General features: G+C 36.7%; 1 protein-coding gene across 1 annotated transcript; it reads left to right on the forward strand.

The window, feature by feature from the left end:
• The first annotated feature begins 368 nt into the window (after positions 1-368).
• Positions 369-21039, forward strand: myh7bb (myosin, heavy chain 7B, cardiac muscle, beta b). Its single transcript, XM_073823182.1, has 42 exons — positions 369-456; positions 797-900; positions 1762-1905; positions 2472-2628; positions 2743-2770; positions 2986-3082; positions 3574-3666; positions 3743-3806; positions 4249-4347; positions 4432-4535; positions 4630-4768; positions 4851-4969; positions 5058-5207; positions 7017-7187; positions 7289-7468; positions 7757-7889; positions 7977-8047; positions 8343-8430; positions 8522-8639; positions 9366-9489; positions 9587-9723; positions 11347-11602; positions 11710-11952; positions 12034-12210; positions 12375-12520; positions 12630-12720; positions 12805-13194; positions 13295-13421; positions 14604-14722; positions 14981-15177; positions 15281-15464; positions 16379-16544; positions 16664-16788; positions 16889-17004; positions 17084-17276; positions 17663-17866; positions 17947-18072; positions 18220-18390; positions 18486-18590; positions 18681-18776; positions 19661-19798; positions 20541-21039. The coding sequence occupies exons 1-42, from the start codon at positions 369-371 to the stop codon at positions 20550-20552; spliced, it is 5790 nt and encodes a 1929-aa protein (XP_073679283.1). The 3' UTR covers positions 20553-21039.
• Positions 21040-25745: the final 4706 nt, after the last annotated feature.

Consider the following 25745-nt stretch of genomic DNA (forward strand, 5'->3'; position numbering starts at 1 on the left):
ACACACGGACACATGGGGATATCTGACATATCTCCCCAACTCTGACCTTGAGGGAAACAATAAAAGAGGACCAGGCCACTTTGTTCGAGGCCAACCCGTTTAGACATTACTGAGGTTAGTATTCAAATGCATGTGTTTCCACAGCGCTGTTTGGATAGGGCATGTGACGAAACGTGTGATTTGAAGAATTTAATGTTTTTTTTTTTTACACAAATACTTACCAAGCTTGTGGATTAGAGATTTTTTCCAACAAATGCCTATGACAAGCACAACAAAGTGGAGAAAACTTTCTTCTAACAAAGGTTCTACGACGTTACAGGTGTTTGAACGCAGGTCCGGGACCAGAAGCGTTAATCATGTCCCGCTTTATGGAATTGAGGGAATTCGGAGATGCGGCAACGTTTCTGCGTAAAACCAACCTGGAACAACTCGCAGCGCAGTCCCATGCGTTTGATGGTACTGTCACACATCCTGTTTGTGTCCTGTGTGAAAACGATATTTTTTTATTAGTGCACAAGCCTAGTAAAATAAGTAATTAGTTGATTTATATCATATACTAATCTAAATGTATGGGTTACACATTGAAATGAGAATGTATTGTGCATGTGAACAACCCTAGAATATTGACATGTCCTAGATTCCTTCTAGCTATTTTTACATGCAAATCAATACATTCATATCCTACATAAGGTAACAACAACAACAAAAATATGTTTAATTGGTGTAGCATATGCAATGGTATGTTATTATTTACCTGGCAGTTCATTTCAGAAGTACCACATACTTCTGTGTGTAGGGAAGAAGCGTGTTTGGATTCCAGATGAGAAAGAAGCCTACATTGAGGTGGAAATCAAAGATACAGATGGAGATAAAGTCATAGTGGAGACCAAAGATGGAATGGTCAGTGAAGCTTCAGTTGTCCTTGTTCTTTTCCGTGACCAAACTGCAAACAAACAAACAAAAAAAATACTATTTTTTCATTAAGTATATCATTTTTATAACAAGATACATTTACTTGAGAAGAACAAATTGCATAAGACTTGTCTTAAGAGAAAAATCTTGAATTTATCTTTCTTACCACACAAACAAATATTTTTTCTTGCTTTAAGCAAAAATCAAATAATATCTATTTGTTCATGGTTAAAAAGCAAACAAACCAAATGCACAATAATACATTTAGGTATTTTTAAAGGTGGTTTTAATATAAAAGAAATATACAGTCAAACCAAAATTTATTCAGACACCAGATATAATTTTTTATTTTTTTTTTACTAGTGGGTGCAGGGCACTATAGTTAATTTATGTAAGTGAGGATAGCAAAATAATAAAGTAAACCGTGACATATTATACCCGAAAAATCTTCATACAGTGGACTACCAGTAAAATTGATTAAAAAAAAATTGGGACCAAAAATTTGATTTGACACTTTGAACTGACCATGTTTTTTATATACCTTTCTATCAAAGTTATCTGACATTATCAGGAATAATTTGTTCTGACAGTTTAACTCTTGAGTTCTTGTCATATATTATTACCATTTTCTGAACTATAATGAATAAACTGTGATAAAGTGAGAAATATGAAGGTGTCTGAATAAATTTTGGTTTGACTATAGATCAAAGAAATTATATTTTATTTCAGTGCATATAAAAAAACAATACTACGTATTATATTGTATTAAGCGACTCAAGGGTATTTAAAGTTCAGTAGTTTCCAGTGACTAATTCCCAGTGATTAAATTTTTTAATCTAATATTGACAGATGTTAACGGTGAAAGAGGAAGACATTCAGCAGATGAATCCCCCGAAGTTTGACATGATTGAAGACATGGCCATGCTTACGCACCTCAACGAGGCCTCTGTTCTTTTCAACCTCAGCCGTCGCTACAGTTTCTGGATGATCTACGTGAGACACCCACATTATCATTTACTGCTAAACAGCTGTTGCTGATCAGACAAATATTACTACAATAATTGATTAAATGTAAGTGACCCTGGACCACAAAACCAGTCTTAAGTAGCACAGGTATATTTGTAGCAATAGCCAAAAATACTTTGTGTATAGGTCCAAATTATTGATTTTTCTTTTATGCCAAAAATCATTAGGATAATAAGTAAAGATCATTTCTACCATAAATATATCAAAACTTAATTTTTGATTAGTAATATGCATGGCTAAGAACTCCATTTGGACAAATTTGTAGGTGATTTTCTCAATATTTCATTTTTTTTTCACTCTCAGATTCCAGATTTTCAAATAGTTGTATCTTGGCCAAATATTGTCCTATCCTAACAACTTTATTCATGTTTCAGATTATGTATAATGGTTTTGTGGTCCATGGTCACATATTGTTTTTCCTTTAAACACTGTTACTTTTCACATTTTCTTTCATTTAGACTCAAGTTATCTGATTCTTTAATATTCGTTATGACTTCTGGATAATTCATGCGCGTTCTTTTTTCTGTCCGTAGACATATTCAGGGCTGTTTTGTGTGACAGTTAACCCGTATAAATGGCTTCCCGTCTACTCTCCTGAAGTGGTCGCAGCGTATAAGGGAAAGCGTCGCACAGATGTTCCACCTCACATCTATGTCATAGCAGACAATGCCTACAATGACATGCTAAAAAGTATGCTATGAAACACATTTCACTTTTGAGATGTTGCATTTTGATTCTGAATAGTACTTACTGTAGATCAAAACATAATTGATATATTTAATTGTTTTTATTCTTTCCCCTTAGATCGTGAAAACCAGTCAATGCTTATCACGTAAGTGACCCTCCACTACTCCATCACATCTCTATTCTACAACTATTTGATCAAAATGATCTGAAATCCTTTTTGCTCATTATTTAATCATGAAGCGGTATAAAAAAAACTGGGTTTTTACCATTTTGAAAAGTTTTCTTTTTTCTTCTTGAATCGTCACTTCTTGGATTAATATTGTTTCATGTATATTTCACAAAAATTTTGTCCATGCCTAGCGGAGAATCCGGTGCTGGCAAAACTGTCAACACGAAACGTGTAATTCAGTATTTTGCCATTATAGCTGCTCTTGGCGATGCTGGGGGCAAAAAAGGAGTAAGGGCAGAAACTTCACTTCTGTCTTTTTGTCATCACCCATCCTTATCCCTTGTTTTTTGTCTTATTTTTGTTCCTCTACATCTTGTTTTTTGAGGATTTTTAATAATGTCTGAATGTTTATCTATTCCTTTTGGATTTACAGACATCCTTTTAACCGATAAGGAGTGACCCTCAGAGTTTTGATTCCCTATTTTGTATTCCCGTTCCAGTATGTTTTTATAAACCCTTTTTTATACCACTCTTTACATTGCCCTTTTCCCTTTTTGAAATGTCTCTCATTATTGTCTCTTGTTTTTAACATTATATGCTCCTTTTTCATTCTTTGTCTTTTTGAAAAAAAAAAAACCCCTGACTTCCTCTATTTTCCCCTCAATCATGACGGATAATATTTCATTTTCATTTCCATTAGTTTGTTCAGTCCTACTCATAGATATACTTTTGGTGCTGGATTACAACCTCACACATTTTTCTGGTTTCAATGTAAACAGGGCACATTAGAGGATCAGATCATTGAGGCCAACCCAGCTATGGAAGCTTTTGGAAATGCAAAAACCCTGAGGAATGACAACTCATCCCGCTTTGTGAGTAAACATTTCACAACACTTTTTTTTCTCAATATTGTTCTCCGTTTCACTTTCTTCATTCTCTTTAACACAGGGGAAATTCATTCGCATCCATTTTGGTCCAACAGGGAAACTAGCATCTGCTGACATTGACATCTGTAAGCTGATCTGACAAATATTACTACATTAATTGATTAAATATATGTGACCCTGGACCACAAAACCAGTCTTAAGTAGCACAGATGTATTTGTAGCACATGGGTCAAAATTATTGAATTTTCTTTTATGCCAAAAATCTTTTGGATATTAAGTAAAGATCATGTTTCATGGAGATATTTTGTAATTTTTTTCTACTATATCAAAACCTAATTTTAAATTAGTAATATGCATTGCTAATAACTTAATTTGGACAAATTTAAAGGCGATTTTGTAAATATTTTCATTTTCTTGCACCCTTAGATTCCAGATTTTCAAATAGTTGTATACTTCATTCAGCTTTTGGATTATGTATAAATCTCAATTTCAAAAAAAATTACTGATTCTGTGGTCCATGGTCACATTTTGTTTTTCCTGTTCCTTTTCACATTTTCTTTCGTTTAGATCTTCTGGAAAAATCCAGAGTGATTTTTCAGCAAGGTGGAGAGAGAAGCTACCACATCTACTACCAGATCCTCTCGCACAGGAAACCAGAACTCCAAGGTATTCAGAGTTTATAAAAAGCATATTTGTCTACATGCCAGTTGTGCGACTTAAAAAGCAAACCTCTTCCATCTTCCATCACAGACATGCTGCTGGTGTCATCAAATCCCTATGACTACCACTTCTGCTCGCAGGGTGTTACAACTGTGGACCGCTTAGATGATGGAGATGAGCTGCTTGCAACTGATGTAAGTACTGCTTGTATGATGGAGATCCCTGTGAAGAGATTCAAGATTACTAATTATTCCACATTAAACATAACCACCTTACTGTTTTCTCTAGCATGCAATGGACACCCTTGGCTTCACCCCTGAGGAGAAATATGGCTGTTACAAGATAGTTGGTGCCATCATGCACTTTGGCAACATGAAGTTCAAAGTGAAGCAGAGAGAGGAGCAAGCAGAGGCGGATGGCACTGAAAGTAAGAGGAATTCTGTCAGAAGCAGGGTCGGTTTTTTGGTTAGTGTCTTGGTTTGGCTAAACGCTGTGATTTTGTTACCCAGGTGCGGACAAAGCCTCCTATCTCATGGGGATCAGTTCAGCTGACCTCATTAAGGGACTGCTTCATCCTAGAGTTAAAGTGGGCAATGAGTACATTGTCAAAGGACAGACAGTTGAACAGGTTAGTTTGGTTAGTGATGATGAATTGGCATCCCTGCTATATAATTCCATCTTGCAGTGAGAGTATTTGGGCTTTTGTGTCATGATAGGTGACCTATGCAGTTGGTGCTTTGGCCAAAGCTACGTATGACCGCATGTTTAAGTGGCTGGTGAGCAGAATCAATAAAACCCTGTACACTGCCCTGCCCCGTCAGTTCTTCATAGGAGTGCTGGACATTGCAGGCTTTGAGATCTTCGAGGTAAGTTGATTAGTGTTGATCGGATTGCTTTGCATCACTCATTACCACTCTCTGCACATCACATGTGGATTTTAAAGATTCAAGATACAAAATTATGGCTGGGTAAAAATACCAATTTTCCCATTAACAGTGAACTTCATTTGATTGTCACGATTTTGATTCTTAAAGGGATAGTTAACCAAAAAATGAAAATAACCCCATGATTTACTCACCATCAATCCATCCATTCTATGACTTTCCTCCTACAGACGAGTTCGGAGTTACAATTGAGGTCAAAAGTTTACATACACCTTGCAGAATCTGCAAAATAAGAGGGATCATACAAAATGCATGGTTTTTACCATTTTGTCCTGAACAGTTAAACTGCCTGCTGTTCTTCAGAAAAATCCTTCAGGTCCCACAAATTCTTTGGTTTTTTAGCATTTTTGTGTATTTGAACCCTTTCCAACAACGACAGTATGATTTTGAGATCCATCTTTTCACACTGAGGGACTCATATGCAAATACGATGCATTAAGATCCAGGGGTGAAAACTTTTGAACAGAATAAAGATGTGTACAATTTTCTTATTTTGCCTAAATATCACATTTTTTTAATTTAGTACTGCCCTTCAGATGCTACAGAAGATACTTAGATATTCCCAGAAGACAAAATAAGTTAAATTTACCCTGAACTTCAAATTCAAAAAGTTTTCACCACCGGTTCTTAATGCATCGTTTTTCCTTCTGGAGCATCAATGAGCATTTTTTTTTTTTTTTTTTTTTTTTTTTTTCCCCACTTTATTTAGATTTTCTTCAATTCAGCTGGTTAAATCCTACAATTACAAATCAAGAATAGCTGAAGAATAGTAGAATAATTGATACCATATATAAGTACAAATTTTAACACAATTAAACCACAACTCAAAACATATTAAAAAATAATAATAATAATAAAAAAAAATAAAAATAATAATAATAATTAAAAAAAAATAAAAAAATAAAAAAATCAATAAAATCAATGAGCATTTTAACCTTCTGTAATAGTTGCATATGAGTGCTTCAGTTGGTCTCAAATGTTCTCAAAATTACACAGTCATTGTTGGAAATGGTTCAAATACAAAAAATGCAGAAAAACCAAAGAATTTGAATCCTGAAGGATTTTTCTGAAGAACAGCAGGCAGTTTAACTATCAATAAAACTATCAATCTTAACTATCAATAAATTAAATATTAATTAACTATATCAATTAACTATCAATAAACAAAATAAGAGCCAGGACATTTTTTAATAAAACTCCAATTGTATCCATCTGAAAGAAGAAAGTCATATACACCTAGAATGGGTTGAGGGTGAGTGAATCTTGGGGTGATTTTAATTTTTGGGTAAACTATCCCTTTAAAATTTCAAGATTGATTTTTTTTTTACCCTATAACAACATCTTCTGCACCACTTTTTAGTGATTCACTAAAAAACGACTCATAAACTTATTCTTGCTAGTAAACCAGAAATATGCATTGCAAACAGTGTAGTCTAATTAACAAATGACTTGTTTGAGTCAGTCCTTTTAATGAATAATTTAAAAACACTCATGAATCTTTATTGAATAATTTAAAAACACTCATGAACTTTTAATGAATCATTTAAAAACACTAATGAACTTAGTCGGACAAATTATTCACTCTTTGAATTTGGGGTTACTAAATCAACAACAAGTTATTATTGCAACTGAAGTACCAAAATATTTTTGAACGTTAATCAAATTTGAATCAGGAAATGTGTATTGATACTCAACCCTTATACTCTTTTTCTCCTCTTTTTTCCTGAACAGTTAAACAACTTTGAGCAAATGTGCATCAACTTCACAAATGAGAAACTGCAACAGTTTTTCAACCATCACATGTTCATCCTAGAGCAGGAGGAGTACAAGACAGAGGGCATAGAGTGGACTTTCATAGACTTCGGATTAGATCTGCAGGCCTGCATTGATCTCATTGAGAAGGTTGATATAGAATTACATATAATTCTGTGAAAGCATGTGTTTGTATAAGGTAAGTACACTAAGCAACTCTAGCTGTTACATACATCTTTTGTTGTTTGCAGCCATTGGGTATACTGTCTATTCTGGAGGAGGAGTGCATGTTCCCTAAAGCCACCGAGAGCAGCTTCAAAGCTAAACTCTATGATAACCACCTTGGCAAGTCTCCCAACTTCCTGAAAGCGAGGCCAGACAAAAAACGCAAATATGAGACTCACTTTGAGCTGGTGCACTATGCCGGAGTGGTGAGTGGAAATAACTTCATATTTACACACATATTTCAAGGCTATTTTTACCATAGCATACAATAGAGTCTTTATAAGCCACATAACTGGAGCCAGCGGAATTTGTTAAGCAATTTACAGTATGCATTGCCGCCACAGAATGGCACCATTTAAGTAACAGGGATCGTCTGGAGCAGGCTGAGGTTAAGCGCTTTGCTTAGTAACGCAATAGTGATAGCTCAAGCATTCATCACTATAATTCATTTAAAATATAATATCAATTCACATACAGTATATGTATGTTGCCAGGTGCCATATAACATCAGTGGATGGCTCGACAAAAACAGAGATCCTCTGAATGAAACAGTGGTGGGAACCTTCCAGAGGTCGTCCAACAAGTTAATGGCAATCCTCTTTGAGAACTTCATCAGCTTAGATTCAGGTGCATACTGTTAAAACTGATATTAAAGAATTGATTCCAATGGACCTGATTGTACTAAGCTGTGAAACATGTATGTCTATGGTACAGATGCGAAGCCAGGGAGCAAAGAGAAGAGGAAGAAAGGAGCATCGTTTCAAACAGTGTCCCAGCTGCATAAGGTGGGTCAAGTGATGTTATATCTACTGTAAATGCACCACTTCCTTAAATGTCTGCAAACTAAATAGATATTGGAAATGGTGTTTGGAGAGTGAGCCAGTTAAGACTTGCAGTGATGTTTAGGTAATCTGACCCATGAACATCACTTTAAGTCTGTGCTGGCTCAGCTTTCACCAGCTTCAGATTGAACGATGCAGGTAAGATCTGACCAAGTAGTTCGAAGAACCAGTGATAAAGTCTGAAGATGTTATAAAATGAACTGCATGTTGAATGATCTGCCCTTCTTTATCACTCTAGGAGAACCTGAACAAGTTGATGACTAATTTGAGAAGCACGCAGCCTCATTTTGTACGATGCATTATTCCAAATGAGACAAAGAACCCAGGTACAAAATAATTCACAGTGTTGTACAACAAGATCTCTATAAACCTACTGTGAACACACCATCAGGCTTCAGTTTTTGTTTGATCTGATAGGGGTGATGGAGCCATTTCTGGTTCTGCACCAGCTTCGCTGCAACGGAGTCCTGGAAGGGATCCGCATTTGCAGGAAGGGATTTCCCAACCGTATTCTTTATGCAGAGTTCAAACAGCGGTGAGTTTTTCTTCATGTGTCACATTTGTAATTTCATTAGCACACATGGAACTGGATAATCCTGGAATGCCATGTCATCCAAGATGTTCATGTCTTTCTTTCTTCGGTCTTAAAAAAAATTAAGGTTTTGGAGGAAAACATTCCAGGATTTTTCTCCATATCGTGGACTTCAATGGGGATCAACAGGTTGAATGCCCAAATTGCAGTATTAACGCAGCTTCTACGGGCTCTACACAATCTCAGCCGATCTAATTTAGCGAAACGATTGGTCATTTTCTAAAAATAAAAATAAATAAAAAATTCTGTACTTTTTAACCACAAATGATAAAGGTCGTATAAGTCGTAGACACGCATCGAAGAGCTAGTGCAAGATTTGTGGTTAAAAAGTATATAATTTTTTTTAGAAAATGACCGATTGTTTTGATAAGACCCTAATTCCTCGGGTGGGATCATGTAGAGCTCTTTGAAGCTGCAATGAAACTGCAATTTGGACCTTCAACCCATTGATCCCCATTGAAGACCACCATAAGGAGAAAAATCCTGGAATGTTTTTCTCAATAACCTTAAATTCTTTTCGACTGAAGAAAAAAAGACGTGAACATCTTGAATGACATGGGTGAGTAAATTATCAGGAAATTTTTGTTCTGTAAGTGAGCCACAAGTAAATTCTGAATGGCACACAACCCTAATAGAAAGATGACTAATTAAACCTTCATGATTTACCAGCTACCGTATCCTGAACCCTTTGGCCATCCCAGAGGACACATATGTGGACAGCAGGAAGGCTGTAGAAAAGTTGCTTGGGTCTCTGGATATCGACCACACTCAGTACAAGTTTGGTCATAGCAAGGTTGATGAATTTGTCCTCTCTTACTCCCTTCATATTTACTACTTTTAGTCCCTCAAAACTCATCCCAGGCTATACTTGTGGATCTGTGCTCCTTCAGGTTTTCTTTAAGGCTGGACTTCTTGGCCAACTGGAGGACATGAGGGACGAACGTCTGTCTGAGATTCTCACCTTGCTGCAGGCCTTCAGCAGGGGCAAACTCATGCGGATGGAGCGCAGGAGGATGATGAAAGAGAAGTATGTGTTGTTGAATGTCCAAACCATGACAAAAGCAAATGCAAATAGTTGCTATTACTCACTAACCAAAGAAAATCTCAGATTGCGGATCTCGCTTACTTGAGCCTGTTGTAAGCACTGCGATAAACTGTTGAGTGTGTGTACAGGCCTATGAGCCTGAAAATCTATGGGAGGAATGTCCGAAGTGCATGCGGACTATGTTGTGGCGTGTGTCTGGCGTGCGTCTGTATGTTTTGTACGTGTGTGTGCAGTCGCTACAGAAAAAGCTGGTTAAACCCCCTCCACCCCAAATGGCATTTCCAAAAGCAGGTGTGGAGGTGGGTCATATATCCTGCAAACAGAGCACATAACAGTTGTTAACGGTTCCTTGCCAGAGTCTCTCCCCTCTCGACTTTATTATAAATAACCCTCTTTTGTCCAGAATAGATATGGCTGGGAGCAGGCCGAAAATTGCTGAAATGCCATCCCAGGTGACAGGGGATTAAGTCCTCTTGTTTCTTCAAATGGTTCAGCTTTAGATAATCAACAACCTCTGCCTGACCTTTGACTGTCCCTGATTGTGTCGCCGCTTCAGCAATGCGGAATTGATTTACTCTTTAGGCATGTTCAGTATCACAGAGGGATTACTGATATAGAACACACGAAACAATGGCGTGTGGCAGCCTGGCCCTATTTGGTGCTAGACATACTGAGCTAATTTAGAACAACAAGGGCAGAGAGAGACTTGATGGGTACTCTACTAGTCAAAAGTTTATGAACAGTACGATTTTTCACGTTTTTTAAAGAATTCTCTTCTACTCACCAAGCCTGTATTTAGTAGATCCAAAATACAGCAAAAGTAGTAATATTGTGAAATATTTTTAGTATTTTTAAAATATCTTCTTTCTATTTGAATATATTTAAAATGTAATTTATTCCTGTGATCAAAGCTACATTTTCAGCATTATTACTCCAGTCTTCAGTGTCACATTTATTCTTATTATCAATATTTAAAACAGTTAAGTATATTTTTCAGTATTGTTTGATGAATAGAAAGATAAAAAAAATAGCATTTTTCTGAAATAAAAAGCTTTTATAACATTATACAGTACACTATACCATTAAGAAGCTTGGGGTCTGTATATTAGTTTTTGTTTATTTCTGGAAAGAAATTATAGAAATTAATACTTGTATTTAGCAAAGGATGCTTTAAATGGATCAAAAGTGATGGTAAAGACATTTATAATGTTACAAAAGATTTCTATTTCAGATAAATGCTGTTCTTCTAAACTTTCTATTCAACAAAGAAACCTGAAAAAATTCTGCTTAGCAGTTTTTAACATAATTGTTTTTTGAGCAGCAAGTCAGAATATAAGAATGATTTTGGAGGATCATGTGACTGGAGTAAAATTAAGCTTTGAAATCAGGAATAAATTACATTTTAAAATATATTCTATATTTAAAATAGAAAAGTTATTTTAAATTGTAAAATATTTCAAAATTGTACTGTTTTTGCTGTACTTTGGGAAAAAAAGACTTCTTTAATTAAACATCAACATTTTGACTGGTAGTGTACATTTCTGAAAACTATGTTAAGTCATGTACAGTATGTCATTAATCCAACATCTGATTATCTTCACTCAGGGAAGCTCTGATGGTCATTCAGTGGAACATCCGTGCCTTCTACGCAGTCAAGAACTGGCCGTGGATGTGTCTGTTCTTCAAGATCAAACCCCTCCTGAGGAGCGCAGCCACCGAGAAGGAGCTGGCTACACTGAAGGAGGAGTTCCAGAAGCTAAAAGAGGCTCTCGAGAGATCTGAGGTGAAGAGAAAGGAGTTTGAGGAGAAACAGGTCTCTTTGGTACAAGAGAAAAATGACCTCTCCCTCCAGCTTCAAGCGGTGAGTGTCAGAGTGGATTCATATCAGTGGCTTCATTATCATAACTTGATGCATCATACATTGAGTCAAAGACAAGATGGGAAGAAAGTTTTACATTCTGACCCCAGGAGCAGGATAACCTGGCTGATGCTGAGGACCGCTGTAACCTGCTGATTAAGTCTAAGATCCAGATGGAGGGGAAAATTAAGGAGCTGATGGAGAGGCTTGAAGATGAAGAGGAGGTTAATGCCACCATCCTGGCCAAGAAACGCAAACTTGAGGATGAGTGTATAGAGCTGAAGAAAGACCTGGATGACCTTGAGATTACTTTGGCCAAGGTGGAGAAGGAAAAACATGCCACTGAGAACAAGGTAACAGATATGTTCATGGATGGGAAAATGTTGCTTGCATTGGATCCTCTAACAAGAACTCTCTTTTTACTTGATTCTCAGGTGAAAAACTTGTTGGAGGAAATGGCTGCATTGGATGAAACCATCCTCAGACTGACAAAAGAGAAGAAAGCCCTCCAGGATGCTCATCAGCAGGCTCTGGAGGACCTACAGAATGAGGAAAACAAAGTGAACATGCTGTCCAAAGCCAAGATCAAACTTGAGCAGCAGGTGGATGATGTGAGTATGAAGTGGACTCAGTTAAACCCTACGAGACAAACTTAAGAGTCTATAACAATCCATAACTCCTTACTTACAACACAGACCTACTGCATGGTAGGTTAAATTGAAAATAAAATGTGATTGAGGCGTGATTGTTTATTCTTATTTCCTAACCGCAACAGTTAGAGGGCTCTTTGGAGCAAGAGAAGAAACTGCGTATGGATCTGGAGCGAGTGAAGCGGAAGCTTGAAGGAGATCTAAAGATTTCCATGGAATCATCAATGGATTTGGAGAACACCAAACAGCAGCTTGAGGAGAGACTGAAGAAGTGAGATTTTACAGACATTATGCAGTCTTAACATTGCAATTGGAAGCACTGTGCTATGCTGTATTATCAAATTAGGTCTAATGAAATCTGTACTTTGTCTTTTCTGTAGGAAAGACCTTGAAATGGTTCACGTAGGTGCAAAGATTGAAGAGGAGCAAGCCATGGTTATGCAACTGCAGAAGAAAATAAAAGAATTACAGGTAATTATTTGGCTAATGATCGAAATTATGTATTTGCATTATAAGGTATTACTATAACAATGTAATGCAAATTTTTTTTTACAGACACGTATAGAAGAGCTTGAGGAGGAACTTGAGGCTGAAAGAGCAGCTCGGTCAAAATCAGACAAGCAGCGTGCTGATGTGTCAAGAGAACTAGAAGAGCTAAGTGAACGTCTGGAGGAAGCAGGAGGTGCTACCTCTGCCCAGATCGAGATGAACAAGAAGCGAGAAGCCGACTTCTTAAAGCTGAGGAGAGATCTGGAAGAAGCCTCACTGCATCATGAAACTACTATGGCCATGTTGAGGAGAAAGCATGCGGACACTGTGGCTGAGTTGGGGGAGCAGCTGGATAACCTGCAGAGGGTCAAACAGAAGCTGGAGAAGGAAAAGGCAGAAATCAGAATGGAGTCTGAAGATCTGGCATCTAACATTGAACATCTCTCCAGAGCCAAAGTAAGACATCTCAATGTGCTTAACATGGTTTCTGAGACTCATAATGCCATTGTGTTATCACCCATAGAGCTTACGGTTAAAACAAGACTGTTTTTTGTAGGCCACAACAGAGAAAATGTGCAGGATGTTTGAAGACCAGCTGAATGAGTCTAAAACCAAGGTGGAGGAACTTCAAAGGCAGCTAATGGATGTCACCTCTCAAAAAGCACGGGCCCAGACAGAGAGTGGTCAGTATCCTGCACTTTGAAACAGAATAAAGATCAGGAGCTTGAAATATATTTAGGAGTTCAAGCATGTAGCTCTGAAACCTTATTGTAATTGTTAGAGTGGCCAAGGATCTCCACGTAAAACCGATCGGGCAGACCAAACCGTTAGTCGTACAGACTTGAAACTTGGAGGGATGGTAGTACTCACACCATCTACAACATCACCAAGGCTCACCCCAATTTGCCTGACAGGGGCACTACAGCGATCAAAAGAACAAAATTGTTTATAACTCCTTAACCATTCACCGTAGGACCAAGTGTCTTATGACTTTGGAATCTGTGGCTCATGCAGGAAGCATGTTCTATCAACATGATAATTGGTATGCACGGTCTTGGTCCAAAGTGCCACAAGAATCTATAAGGACATTTGCATATCTCAAAAACATGGCCACCAAAGGCTGATGACAGATCTGTGAGAAATTTGAAAGAAATCAGCCACTGGGGGGCGATATCAAATTTCTCAAGGATGTAAACGATTGTATACTGCTTGATTTTTAACACATACACACACAGTATTTGTATCATATAATAGACCTCCTCATTCTGAACAACTTTGCCTCTAGAACCACTGCTGTCAATCAAAACATTAGTTAAATGCTGAAGATGTGAAAAACCTACTTTTGCAGACTAGTACAAACTAGTCAATAATTATCAATAAAACGTTGAAATTTACTCTTTGGGAACCTATGACGGGGTCTATTAGAAAAGGGGCTTGTCCAAATATTGCCAAAAGCCAATAAAGCCTAAATGGAAACTCAAAACCTCACAAAATCTGGGGAACACATGCAACAGGTGATTCTAAACAAGCATGCAAAGTTTTAGGAAGATCGGACCACAGCTGGTGCTGTAACAGTCATAAAAGTTAAAAAACATATTTCTATGGTAACTTACCAGGATTTGCCAAAAATGCTTTTTAAATCATTGATTTAGGTGGTTACAGGCTTGCTAAATAATAATATCTTATAACGGTTGAACACCAGTAATCGTGGCTTGCAGCTATATTACACATTATGATTGGAAGTTTCCAATAGAAATTCAGATATACCATTGTCTTCGAAACAAGTGGAAAAATACAACTCAAATAATGTAAGAAAAGGTCTTGGTAAATGCTTTGTTTTCTCTTTTCGGTCTTACCAACAACAGCCGAAGTCAGTCGCAGACTGGAAGAGAGAGAGGTTCTGGTTATGCAGCTGCAACGGACAAAAAGCGCTCTCACCCAGACAACTGAAGAGCTAAAGAAACAGCTGGAAGAAGAGTGCAAAGTGAGCCAGAATTGAGATAAATTAAATCTTTTAGGGCCATCAATTGATTACATTTTTTAACAACAATTATTCACATATCAATGTTTGCTGAAGAAAGACATGAAATGTAACAATATTGTGTCAGAGAAGAAAATCATTGAAAAAAGCCTTACTTCAGGAATATTATAATCGTGTTGACCCCAAAGTTTTGAACAGTAGTGTTCAATATATTCATCTCATCATATTTATTATTATACTGGGTTTGTGTTTACGTGCCAGGCAAAGAACAGTTTAGCTCACGCGGTACAGTCATCCAGGCATGATTGTGAGCTTTTGAGAGAGCAGTTTGAGGAGGAGCAAGAGGCCAAATCCGAGTTGCAACGTGCTCTGTCTAAAGCCAATGCTGAGATTGCACAGTGGAGGACAAAGTATGAGACTGATGCCATTCAGAGGACCGATGAACTAGAGGATGCCAAGTAAGAGATCATTTTATTGTCACTCTGGTGTAACGCAGTGTCTTATTCACTGATCAGACAGAATTCCTGCTTTATTTTATAAAACTGCTTTATCCACCTTTAGGAAGAAGCTGGTTGCACGGCTTCAAGGTTCTGAGGAGGCAGTGGAAGCCTCCAATGCCAAATGTGCCTCGCTGGAGAAGACCAAGCACCGTCTGCAGACTGAGATTGAGGACCTGATGGTTGATTTGGAACGCTCTAATGCTGTGGCTGTTGTACTGGACAAAAAGCAACGCAATTTTGATAAGGTCAGGATAAAAGTATATTTAAAGATTTAATTTAACCAGAAGTAGCAGATAGGCATTGTTCATATCCATCTTTTCACACTGAGGACAACTGAGGGACTCATATGCAACTATTACAGAAGGTTAAAATGCTCACTGATGCTCCAGAAGGAAACACAATTCATTGAGAGCTGGGGGGTGAAAACTTTTTGAATTTGAAGATTAGGGTAAATTTAACTTATTTTGTCTTCTGGAAAACAAGTATCTTCTGTAGCTTCCGAAGGGCAGTACTAAATATTATATTTACTAATATAAAGTACTAAATAAATTATATTTAGGCAAAATAAGAAAACTGTACACATCTTCATTCTGTTCAAATGTTTACACCCCCAGCTCTTAATGCATAATTTTCCCTTCTGGCGCATCACTGAGTGTTACAACCTTCTGTAATAGTTTCATATGTTGTCCTCAGTGTGAAAAGTTGAATCTCAAAAACATATAGTCATTGTTGGAAAGATTTAAATAAACAAAAATGAAAAAAAAAAATTGAAATGAAAAAAATTGTTGGACCTGAAGGATTTTTCTGAAGATCAGCAGGCAGTTAAAATAAGGGACTCATGAAAAACTATCACTAAACAAACAAACAAAAACACTGTGGATCATTCAGGTAACAACGCAGTATTAAGAAGCAAGTGTATGTAAACTTTTGAACAGGGTCATTTTTGTAAATTCAACAAATTAATTTCTGTATGTAAACTATATGTAAATGTCTTTTATGTGAAATATCTTATTCATCACTAAAAAAAAATAACATGCATTTTGTATTTTTGTATGATTCCTCTTATTTTGGTAAAATAATAAACATTTTGCAGATTCTGCAAGGTGTATGTAAACTTTTGACCTCAACTTTATTTTCTACTAACACCTATTATGTCCAGGTGCTGTGTGAATGGAAGCAGAAGTTTGAGGAGACACAAGCCGAGCTGGAAGGCTCTCAGAAAGAGTCCCGTAGTCTCAGCACAGAACTCTTCAAGCTCAAAAACTCTTATGAAGAAGCCCTTGACCAGCTGGAGACAATTAAAAGAGAGAACAAGAACCTGCAGGGTATAAAGACTATACTTAAACTTCAGTACAGGGCATATCTGTTATTATATGCAAGGGAGATTAGATTGTGGTCCAGAATGATTTTCAAAATGTCCCCAACCAATATCTTTCTTTTGCAGAGGAAATTAGTGACTTGACTGATCAGATTAGTCATGGCAGCAAGACCATCCATGAGCTTGAACAGATGAAGAAGGTGCTGGATCATGAGAAGTGTGACATTCAAGCAGCACTGGAGGAGGCTGAGGTGATGGATATTACCTGAGACACCAGACAACGCTCACCCGCAGACAATAATTATATACTCGGGTAAAAAACTAATGCACCGTTAACTCTGTGTGACTCAGGGCACTCTGGAGCATGAGGAGAGTAAGACCTTACGCATCCAGCTGGAGCTCAGCCAGACCAGAAGTGAAGTTGAAAAGAAGATTGCAGAGAAAGATGAAGAGATTGACAATCTCCGGTAAGGAAGAAAGACAAGAATACATACTATTCAAATTTCAGCATATAACCTAACAACATTAAACTATTTATCAATGCAGTCGAAACAGTCAGAGGACTCTGGACACCATGCAGACCACGCTGGATGCAGAGATCAGGGCACGTAATGAGGCGGTCAGGGTTAAGAAAAAGATGGAGGGAGATATGAATGAGATGGAGATCCATCTGAACCATGCAAACAGACAAGCTGTGGAATCTCAGAAAATGGTGCGCAACCTACAGCTTCAAATCAAGGTGAGACTGAAAGACTATAAAATTGAAAATCTGAATAATCTTAAACAACTGGAACTGGAATCAAAGTGATAGTTAACCCAAAAAATGAAATCCGAGAGCTTTCTGACCCTGCAATTGATAAAAATGTTATTTTTATTTTCTTTGGACACAAAAAGTATTCTTTATAAAATTAAGGTTGAACCACAGATGTCACATGGACTATTTTAACAATAGCCTTACTACCTTTCTGGGCCTTCAACATGGTAGTTGCGTTGCTGTCTATGCAGGGTCAGAAAGCTTTCTCAAAAAGATTGATTTGTATTACATACATTAAAATGCTTGTACAAATAGTTTCAATACAGCATTTTAGTGCCCTTTAATCAACTGCAATTGGTTTGTCTTCTCAGGACCTGCAGTTAGAGTTAGATGAGTCTATACATCAGTGTGATGACCTGAAGGAGCAAGTGACCGTCACAGAAAGAAGAAACACTCTGCTAACTGCAGAGTTGCAGGAGCTGCGTGGAATGGTGGAGCAAACCGACCGTATGCGAAAAGTCACTGAGCACGAGCTTATGGAGTCCTCTGAGAGAGTGAACCTGCTGCATGCTCAGGTAAGACTCAATCATTAATAAAACAACTTAGTAATAATTAAACATCACAGTGTAACCTCTCAATCCACTGATCTCTACAGAACACAGTGCTGTTGAACCACAAGAAGAAGTTAGAGAGTGATTTGTCCTCACTGTCCGGTGAGGTGGATGATGCTCTGCAGGAATGTCGCAATGCTGAAGAGAAGGCGAAAAAGGCCATAACTGATGTGAGTGGTTCCAGAAGTATTTTTTACTATTACTATTTACTCACCCTCATGTCACCTTCGTTCATCTTTGGAACACAAATTAAGATATTTTGGATGACCCCAGAAAGGTATTAAGGATATCTTTTAACCAAATTTATCCCTCATTAGGCAGCCATGATGGCAGAGGAACTGAAGAAGGAGCAGGACACCAGCAGCCACCTGGAGAGGATGAAGAGAAACATGGAGCAGAACATCAAAGACTTGCAGATACGTCTGGATGAGGCTGAGCAGACTGCGCTCAAGGGAGGAAAGAAACAGATTCAGAAACTGGAAATTCGGGTAAGCAGAAAAACTATTGCAGCTTTGGTCGAGGCATGAATATAACATACTTTATGGATTAACCTGCATCTCTGTGGGAACATTTTAATCCTCAGATGCGAGAGCTAGAGGGAGAGCTGGAATGTGAGCAAAAGAAGAGCGGAGAATTTCAAAAAGGAATACGAAAATATGAAAGGAGGATTAAAGAGCTGACTTACCAGGTATTACTCACAGGATAGATGTGACGCTGCAGGAAAAACTGTATGTGTCGTCTCCAGTACGTTAACTAAAAGACTGTTCTTGGTCTGTAGACAGAGGAAGACAGAAAAACTCTTCTGAGGATGCAAGACCTGATTGAAAAACTGCAGGCAAAAGTAAAGAGCTTTAAGAGACAAGCCGAGGATGCAGTACGTATCTCCTTTTCATTTGCAAAATCAACTCAGTAAATTCATTCTTTCAGTATATAATTAGACCAAAAGGGTGGTGTTGTCCTAATCCTATTTTAAAGGATTAGTTCACTTCCAGAATAAAAGTTTCCTGATCATTTATTTACCCCCATGTCATCCAAAATGTTCATGTCCTACTTCAGTCACAAACAAATTAAGTTTTTAGAGGAAAACTTTCCAGGATTTTTCTCCAAATAGTGGACTTCAATGGAGATCAACAGGTTGAATGTCCAAATTGCAGTATTAACGCAGCGTCAAAGGGCTCTACACAATCCCAGCCAAGGAATAAGGGTCCTGTCTAGCAAAACATTTTCTTTAAAAAAGTGCTTGTCTTGCACCAGCTCTGCGTCTTCACACATTACATAATCATGTTGGAAAGGTCATGCATGGTTAATTTGTTCGCCTGTGTACTAAGGTAAAAAAATGTAGGGTAGGGCGAAAAACTCCTTAAAAATCGTCCATCATCATTGTTTTACCTAATAAAGGGCCTTTGACCTTCTTTGCACGTTCGCTTTGTAAACACTGGGCCGGTACCTCCCACCAACTTTATTACGTAACGTGTGAGGTCAGGCTGGTGCAAGAATTTGTGAATTTAAATTTTTTTTACAAATTTTGAGAATTTGTGGTTAAAAAGTAAAGAAAATTTCCCCATTGAAGTCCACTATATGGAAAAAACCTAGAATGTTTTCCTCAAAAAAACGTCATTTCTGATTCTGACTGAAGAAAGAAAGACATCTTGGATGACATGGGGGTGAGAAAATATTAGGAAGCTTTTATTCTGGAAGTGAACAACTTCTTTAAGGCGCACAGATTTCAGAGCTCTGTATTTAACTGTTGTACGGCAGGAGGAGCAGGCCAACTGCAATATATCTCGGTTCAAGAAGGTCCAGCATGAGCTGGATGAAGCAGAGGAGAGGGCGGATATAGCCGAATCTCAGGTCAACAAGCTGCGTGTGCGCACCCGAGAGACTCACGTCGTAAAGGTAACAAAGTAAACTGATTTCAGATACTTAAAATAGATCGATCACTCAAAAATGAAATTTCTGTCATCATTTACTCACCCTGTTTCTTCTGTGGAACACAAAAGATGATATTTTGTTTTTATTTGGTCCATATAGTGAACATCAGATGGGACCAAAACAACACTGGAACCATATATATATATGTGACCCTGGACCACAAAACCAGTCATAAGGTTAAATTTTACTAAACTGAGATGTTTACATCATATGAAAGATCAATAAACAAGCTTTCTATTGATGTCTATTGACTATCTGAGGGTGGAAAAAAATCAAAATACTGAGAAAATCACCTTTAAAGTTGTCCAAATTAAGTACTTAATGCATATTACTAATCAAAAATTACATTTTGATATGTTTACAGTAGGAATTTTACAAAAAATCTTCATGGAACATGATCTTTACTTAATTTCCTAATGATTTTTGGCATAAAAGAAAAATCAATAATTTTGACCCATACTATGTATTTTTGGCTATTGCTACAAATATACCCCAGCGACTTAAGACTGGTTTTGTGGTCCAGGGTCACATATATTATATATTTTTATATTAAAATATCCTCTTGTCTGTTCCACAGAAAACAGAAAGTCATACAGGTTTAGAACTATGAAAATAAAAATGACAGAATTTTCATTCTTGCCCATTTAAGTGTGAATAAATTGAAATAGAAAATAAAAATATAATAAATACTTATTTTTGTTCACAGATCGTGGAGTGAACGCTGACTTAAGTTAGATGACTTCTGTATTGTGTGACGAGTACCTTTCCTTTCTTTTTGGTCTTTGTATAATGCTGCAAGGCACAAAGGTTTTGGAAATGCTTAATGCTTACTGAAGGTCAACACAAATTCATTTTTCTTGTTGTGATTGAAGCCTTCAAAGATAAAATGCTAATTTCCAGATGTCAAACAGCAGTCTTGAAAAGTTTTTTAAGTGTTTGTTCATGTGTTCTTCTTGGAAAGCTCTCAGGCTTGAAGGCTGCAGAGCTCATAATTTGCAGTGTTTTGGAAAATCACAGTGTCATTACAGTACAGCTGAAGAACAGCACAAGGAAACAGCTGCGTGCCTGTACCTTGAAACTGGACTGAATTTAAGGACCCACAGGGTATTTGAAAAGCTATTTAGACATGATAAATAAACAGCGTTTCCTAAATGGAAATGTTTGCATGGTCATGTCAAGTTGCACAGAAATTCATTTGGAATAAAAATGCTAAGAATGTGTTGCTCTTGTTTTTCTGCTCCAGCACAACCTACGTCACCAAATAATAAACCAAACCCGTGCTTCCAATTTCAACGAAGTAGGTTAATTGATCACTTCATGTTCCTTCCGGGGATCAAAACTCACAAAGAGTTAAAGCTGAGGCACAGTTCATGGAATTTTACATTTATTGATTATGCTAATTTCCTAGAAAGTAAATTATTTAAAATTGAATATCTGGCAACTTCAAAAAGATAATCTTGCTGGGGAGCATTTATTTCTTTTTCCATGATTAAACTATCCTATGGTGATTAGCTGGTCTTAGCTTTTCAAGTAGCTGAACAGTGAATAGTGCTTACAGCTTTTTACAATCGCTAGGACACATTTCTCAATACTTAGGTCACTTTTTCAAAAGTTTTTCAAGTACTTACTATATGGTTAATGTTCGGATTAGGGTTTGGCTGGTTACTTGCATGCAATTATGCATAATTAATTGTTATTATAGTACATGTAATGTGTAACAAGGACAACAAATCAAGTGTTACCCTGGTCTCTCCTTTACCAGCTTTCATGCTGTTGTTGTGTTAGATACAATACGAAGTTATATTTATAATTAAACTTAAAAGGTTAAAACTTAAATAATATAAACCTGATGCATAGATATTATATAAGAAAACTATATTTTTATAACTATATGAATTTATCGACCAGCAAATTACATACAGTATAAGCCTACATACATATTGAACCTTGTATTTAGTAGGCCTAGGTTTTGTTTCATCCAGTGTATAATTCCGTTTTATACCATGGTCTGTCTGAATACTCGTTTCTGATTGGCTGGCAGGTATTTATTATTACAACCGTTTATGCACAGATGCACAGAAACTTGTCAACGCTGCCCCATGAATTTTGTTAATAGCCTTGAATGGATATAGGATCACTAAATTGTATTCCTCAACAACGAAGGGACGCTGTTTTTAAGTAACAAAACTCACAGCTTCATTGTTTGTAGAGAGAGACACGTAATTCACATAAGCAACTGTCATCTCTCTCGCTATAATGAATTAAAAACATTTTTTTTTTAACTAATTGCACATTTCTTTCCTGAAATTAATCACAATCCCACCAACATTCAAGTTTGTAAATATACTTTTATATGCAATAGTTTCACATTCAATTAATGAAGACAGTATATATATATATATAGGCTATATATATTTTATATTTGTTAAATATTTTTTTATGACTGAAGGTAGGCTATCACTGATACTAATATTACAGATGTCCCTAGGAAATTATTTTTTTCCTAATATTTAACCATTGACTGTAGCCACTCAACATTACAGTATAACGTCGAGCTATCCATTTTAACATTTAATAAGCTTAAAAATAACTTCTAATTTAAGTGAACTTAAAACAATCTTCACAAAATCCTATTATTTACCTGTGCCATGCAGCAAATAAGATACAGAAATTGAATAAAGTTTTCAAACACTACTTAATTAAATAGATGAATTCTTAAAGCAAAAACATTATTGATTTCCTTTTTCTTTGTCCTTTGATTAACAGACATCAAAACAGCTGGGTTAGCTGCTATTACTTTAAAATTTGTTGCTGCTGAACGAAAAAAAGGGAAAGGGGAAAGGAATTTGTGCTCTGCATTTAACCCATGCAAGTGCACACACACCCGGAGCAGTGGGCTGCCATATTGCGGCGCCCGGGAGCAGTTGGGGGTTAGGTGCCTTGCTCAAGGGTCTCACCTCAGTCGTGGTATTGAGGGTGAAATACCCACCTTCAATCCCTGCCGGACCTGAGATTCGAATCCGCGACCCTTGGGTTACAAGTCCGACTCTCTAACCTTTAGGCCACGACTGCCCCTCAAATGCACTTCGTCGTGGCCATTCACTTCTTGTCCGTGGAGCGTTAGAAGTTAGGGCTTTTACACAGCAAAAATGAACACCACAACAGTCAGTCAAAACATGTCGCTATAAGTCATGTTCTGCATGTCTCTACTAAATAGCATAGTTTTGTCTTTCACACAAACTCAAACACATTTGAAGCTCACAGTGATTTCTGCGTTTGCGTCACATTTTATGAACTTTATCTCCAGAGAATCTCCCAGAGAACCTTTCACCCAATTGAAAACCTTGAAACAAATCCGAAGAAATTTTAACAGAAATGTATTTCTATGATGTTATTGTATAGTAAAACGTACGTCTTAAAATAGGCTATACTATTTTTTTTTTCATTCAACCCAAATGTTTTTCATTCTTGTTTTAATATCAAACATATATTTTTGTCGTGCACCATCTTATTTGACAAGAATAAAAATGCATTTTTTTTTGCTGTAAATTAATTGTTAATTAATAATTATTATATTATATTTTAAATGATTAACTAAACATTTAAAGTTTTTGGACAAGATTTTACTGATAAATTTGTATAATTCATACAAAATTAATGATAAAACACCAAATAAATTAAATGGAAAACACAGAATCTAGGAAAAAATAAAGTGAATTTTATGGGGCCCTTAATTAAAAGTCGGCTTGAAAAAATTGAGTGAAAAAAAATGATATATGCATGTATGTGTGTGTGTGTGTGTGTGTGTGTGTGTTTGCATGCATTCTCAACGCATTATTGCCATAATTATTTCTTGACATATCACCCGTCCTTAATTTTACATTTTTTATATTTATATATATTATACATTTTATACAAAGTGTTAAAAAACTTAAAGTGCTGAAAATTAAAAGAAAAGAAAGGCTAAAAAAAATTAAAAAGTAAATACAGAATAAATAATTTCATATGCACATAATACATATAAGTCTTGGTAAGATTCAAAACATAAATAAAATTAAAACGTTTATTTTAAAGGGCATTAATGAAATAAAGCTACTGTCCAATCAGTAACGATTGGACAGGGCAAAATTGGGCTTGTTTTCATTTCTTTTGGGCGAGTTTTTGTACGTTTTAGACTGGATTTTTTTCTAGGACCTGGCAACCCTGTGAGTGCGATGGCCAACCATAGACCCTGTGTTAAATATTTTAACGCCATTAAACTAGGGTGACCATATTCTGAGAATCCAAAAAGAGGACCCCCCCCCCCACCCCCCACCCCCCAAGGCGCTTTTAGAAATCACACATTTATTTAAATTTTCTTTCTGTTTGAACTAAATCTTATATCAAAACCGTATTGCCCTGTAAAAAATATCATCTCTCTTAGTCTTTTCTTTATACAGGCCTAATACAAACATAAATAAATAATACATAAAATGCTTAAATAAGAATTGCCTTGTAAAACATTTTTTTTTTCCAATTTGTCTGTGAAACTATAACACTATAACAACAACAAACTATAACATTTGCGTTTCGGCATGTTAGTGACACACAGCTCTTGCAGAGCAGTTCCTCTTTGTATTGTTTTGACAATTGGGTCTTTCACGTCATCAGACAGGTACCCAGGGCTGGACTGGGGTTAAAATTCGGCCCTGGACAAATTCAGCCCATCCGGCCCACAAGTTCCACATGAAAGTTTTCTTGGGTTTCCTGGTGAAAAAACCCCCAGCTAAAACCAGCCTGTGCTGGTTGGGTGGTTTTAGCTGGTCAGCAGGCTGGTTTTAGAAGGGTTTTGACCACTTTTCCAGCTTGGCCAGGCTGGTCTTAGCTGGTCAGGCTCGGAAACCACCAACTAAAAGACCAGCTAAAACCAGCTACTTCCAGCCTAAACTGGCCAACCAACCAAGGCTGGTTTAAGCTGTTTATTTCAGCAGGGTTATAGGGTCTTTAATTGGAGAACATGAATGAATAAAACAGGATTTAAACAAATAATGATAAATACTGCTGAATTCAAATGCAACAAACTTAATTACATTCTTGTCACAGAGAAATGCATGCAGTAAAGCATTGATTTTGAGCTAGAATGCAGGAAATTTGTTGCTAATAAATTATGTAATAAAAAAACATTCATTAATAAAAATCATCACCCTCATGTCGTTCCAAAACTGTATGGCTTACTTTCTTCTGTGGAACACAAAAGATATTTTGTATAATGTAACCAAACATATTTGGTTACCCTTGATTTCTACTCTATAGACAAAAAGTACACAGAAGAAAAAAGTTCATACAGGATTGAAATTATTGAAATTACATGATGTTGAGTAAATGATGACAATTTTTATTTTTGGGTAAACTGTCAATTTAAGAACTTTATTATGTATAGTAAACACCTAATTTATATAAGACCCATATTTAATTCTTTAATCAGGCTCTTATTGAATTAACATTTTACTCCAATTAAAACGAATTACAACTAAAAATTAAAAGAAATTATTGATTAGAATATTAGTAGTAAGACGGTGGTCACAAGAAAACATTAGTTATATGGTTTTTAAAATTAAATAGTAATTATAAACTATGAAATTTGCATGCAGTATCCAGTGTCGTGGCTGTTTTCAGCCAGCCCAGCAGAACTTACAGAACCTTTAATGTTCTCATATCACATGTATAACACAATTCTGTGTGTTATCTGAATGGATCAAGCAACTTACACTGTTTATCACTGTACATCGTGGCAGAAGCGCAGCGCGCGTTCATCAGCACTGTGCGGGTGATTGATCCCACCGCTTCACACTTTTCGGCTATTTGCGGTTTTGAATGCGCTATAATTTAAAATAGCGCCTAATATGGGGGAGGTCTCCCTCGCTTCGGTGAT

This window comes from Garra rufa, chromosome 18 (genome assembly GCF_049309525.1).
Source record: "Garra rufa chromosome 18, GarRuf1.0, whole genome shotgun sequence".
NCBI lineage: Eukaryota > Metazoa > Chordata > Actinopteri > Cypriniformes > Cyprinidae > Garra > Garra rufa.

Excerpts from the sequence above, each read along its gene's own strand:
- myh7bb (XM_073823182.1), top strand. The coding sequence starts at position 369 with ATGGAATTGAGGGAATTCGGAGATGCGGCAACGTTTCTGCGTAAAACC. Across the intron at positions 901-1,761 it reads TGGAGACCAAAGATGGAATG|ATGTTAACGGTGAAAGAGGA; the intron begins GTCAGTGAAGCT and ends TAATATTGACAG. Across the intron at positions 18,391-18,485 it reads TTCAGAAACTGGAAATTCGG|ATGCGAGAGCTAGAGGGAGA; the intron begins GTAAGCAGAAAA and ends TTTAATCCTCAG.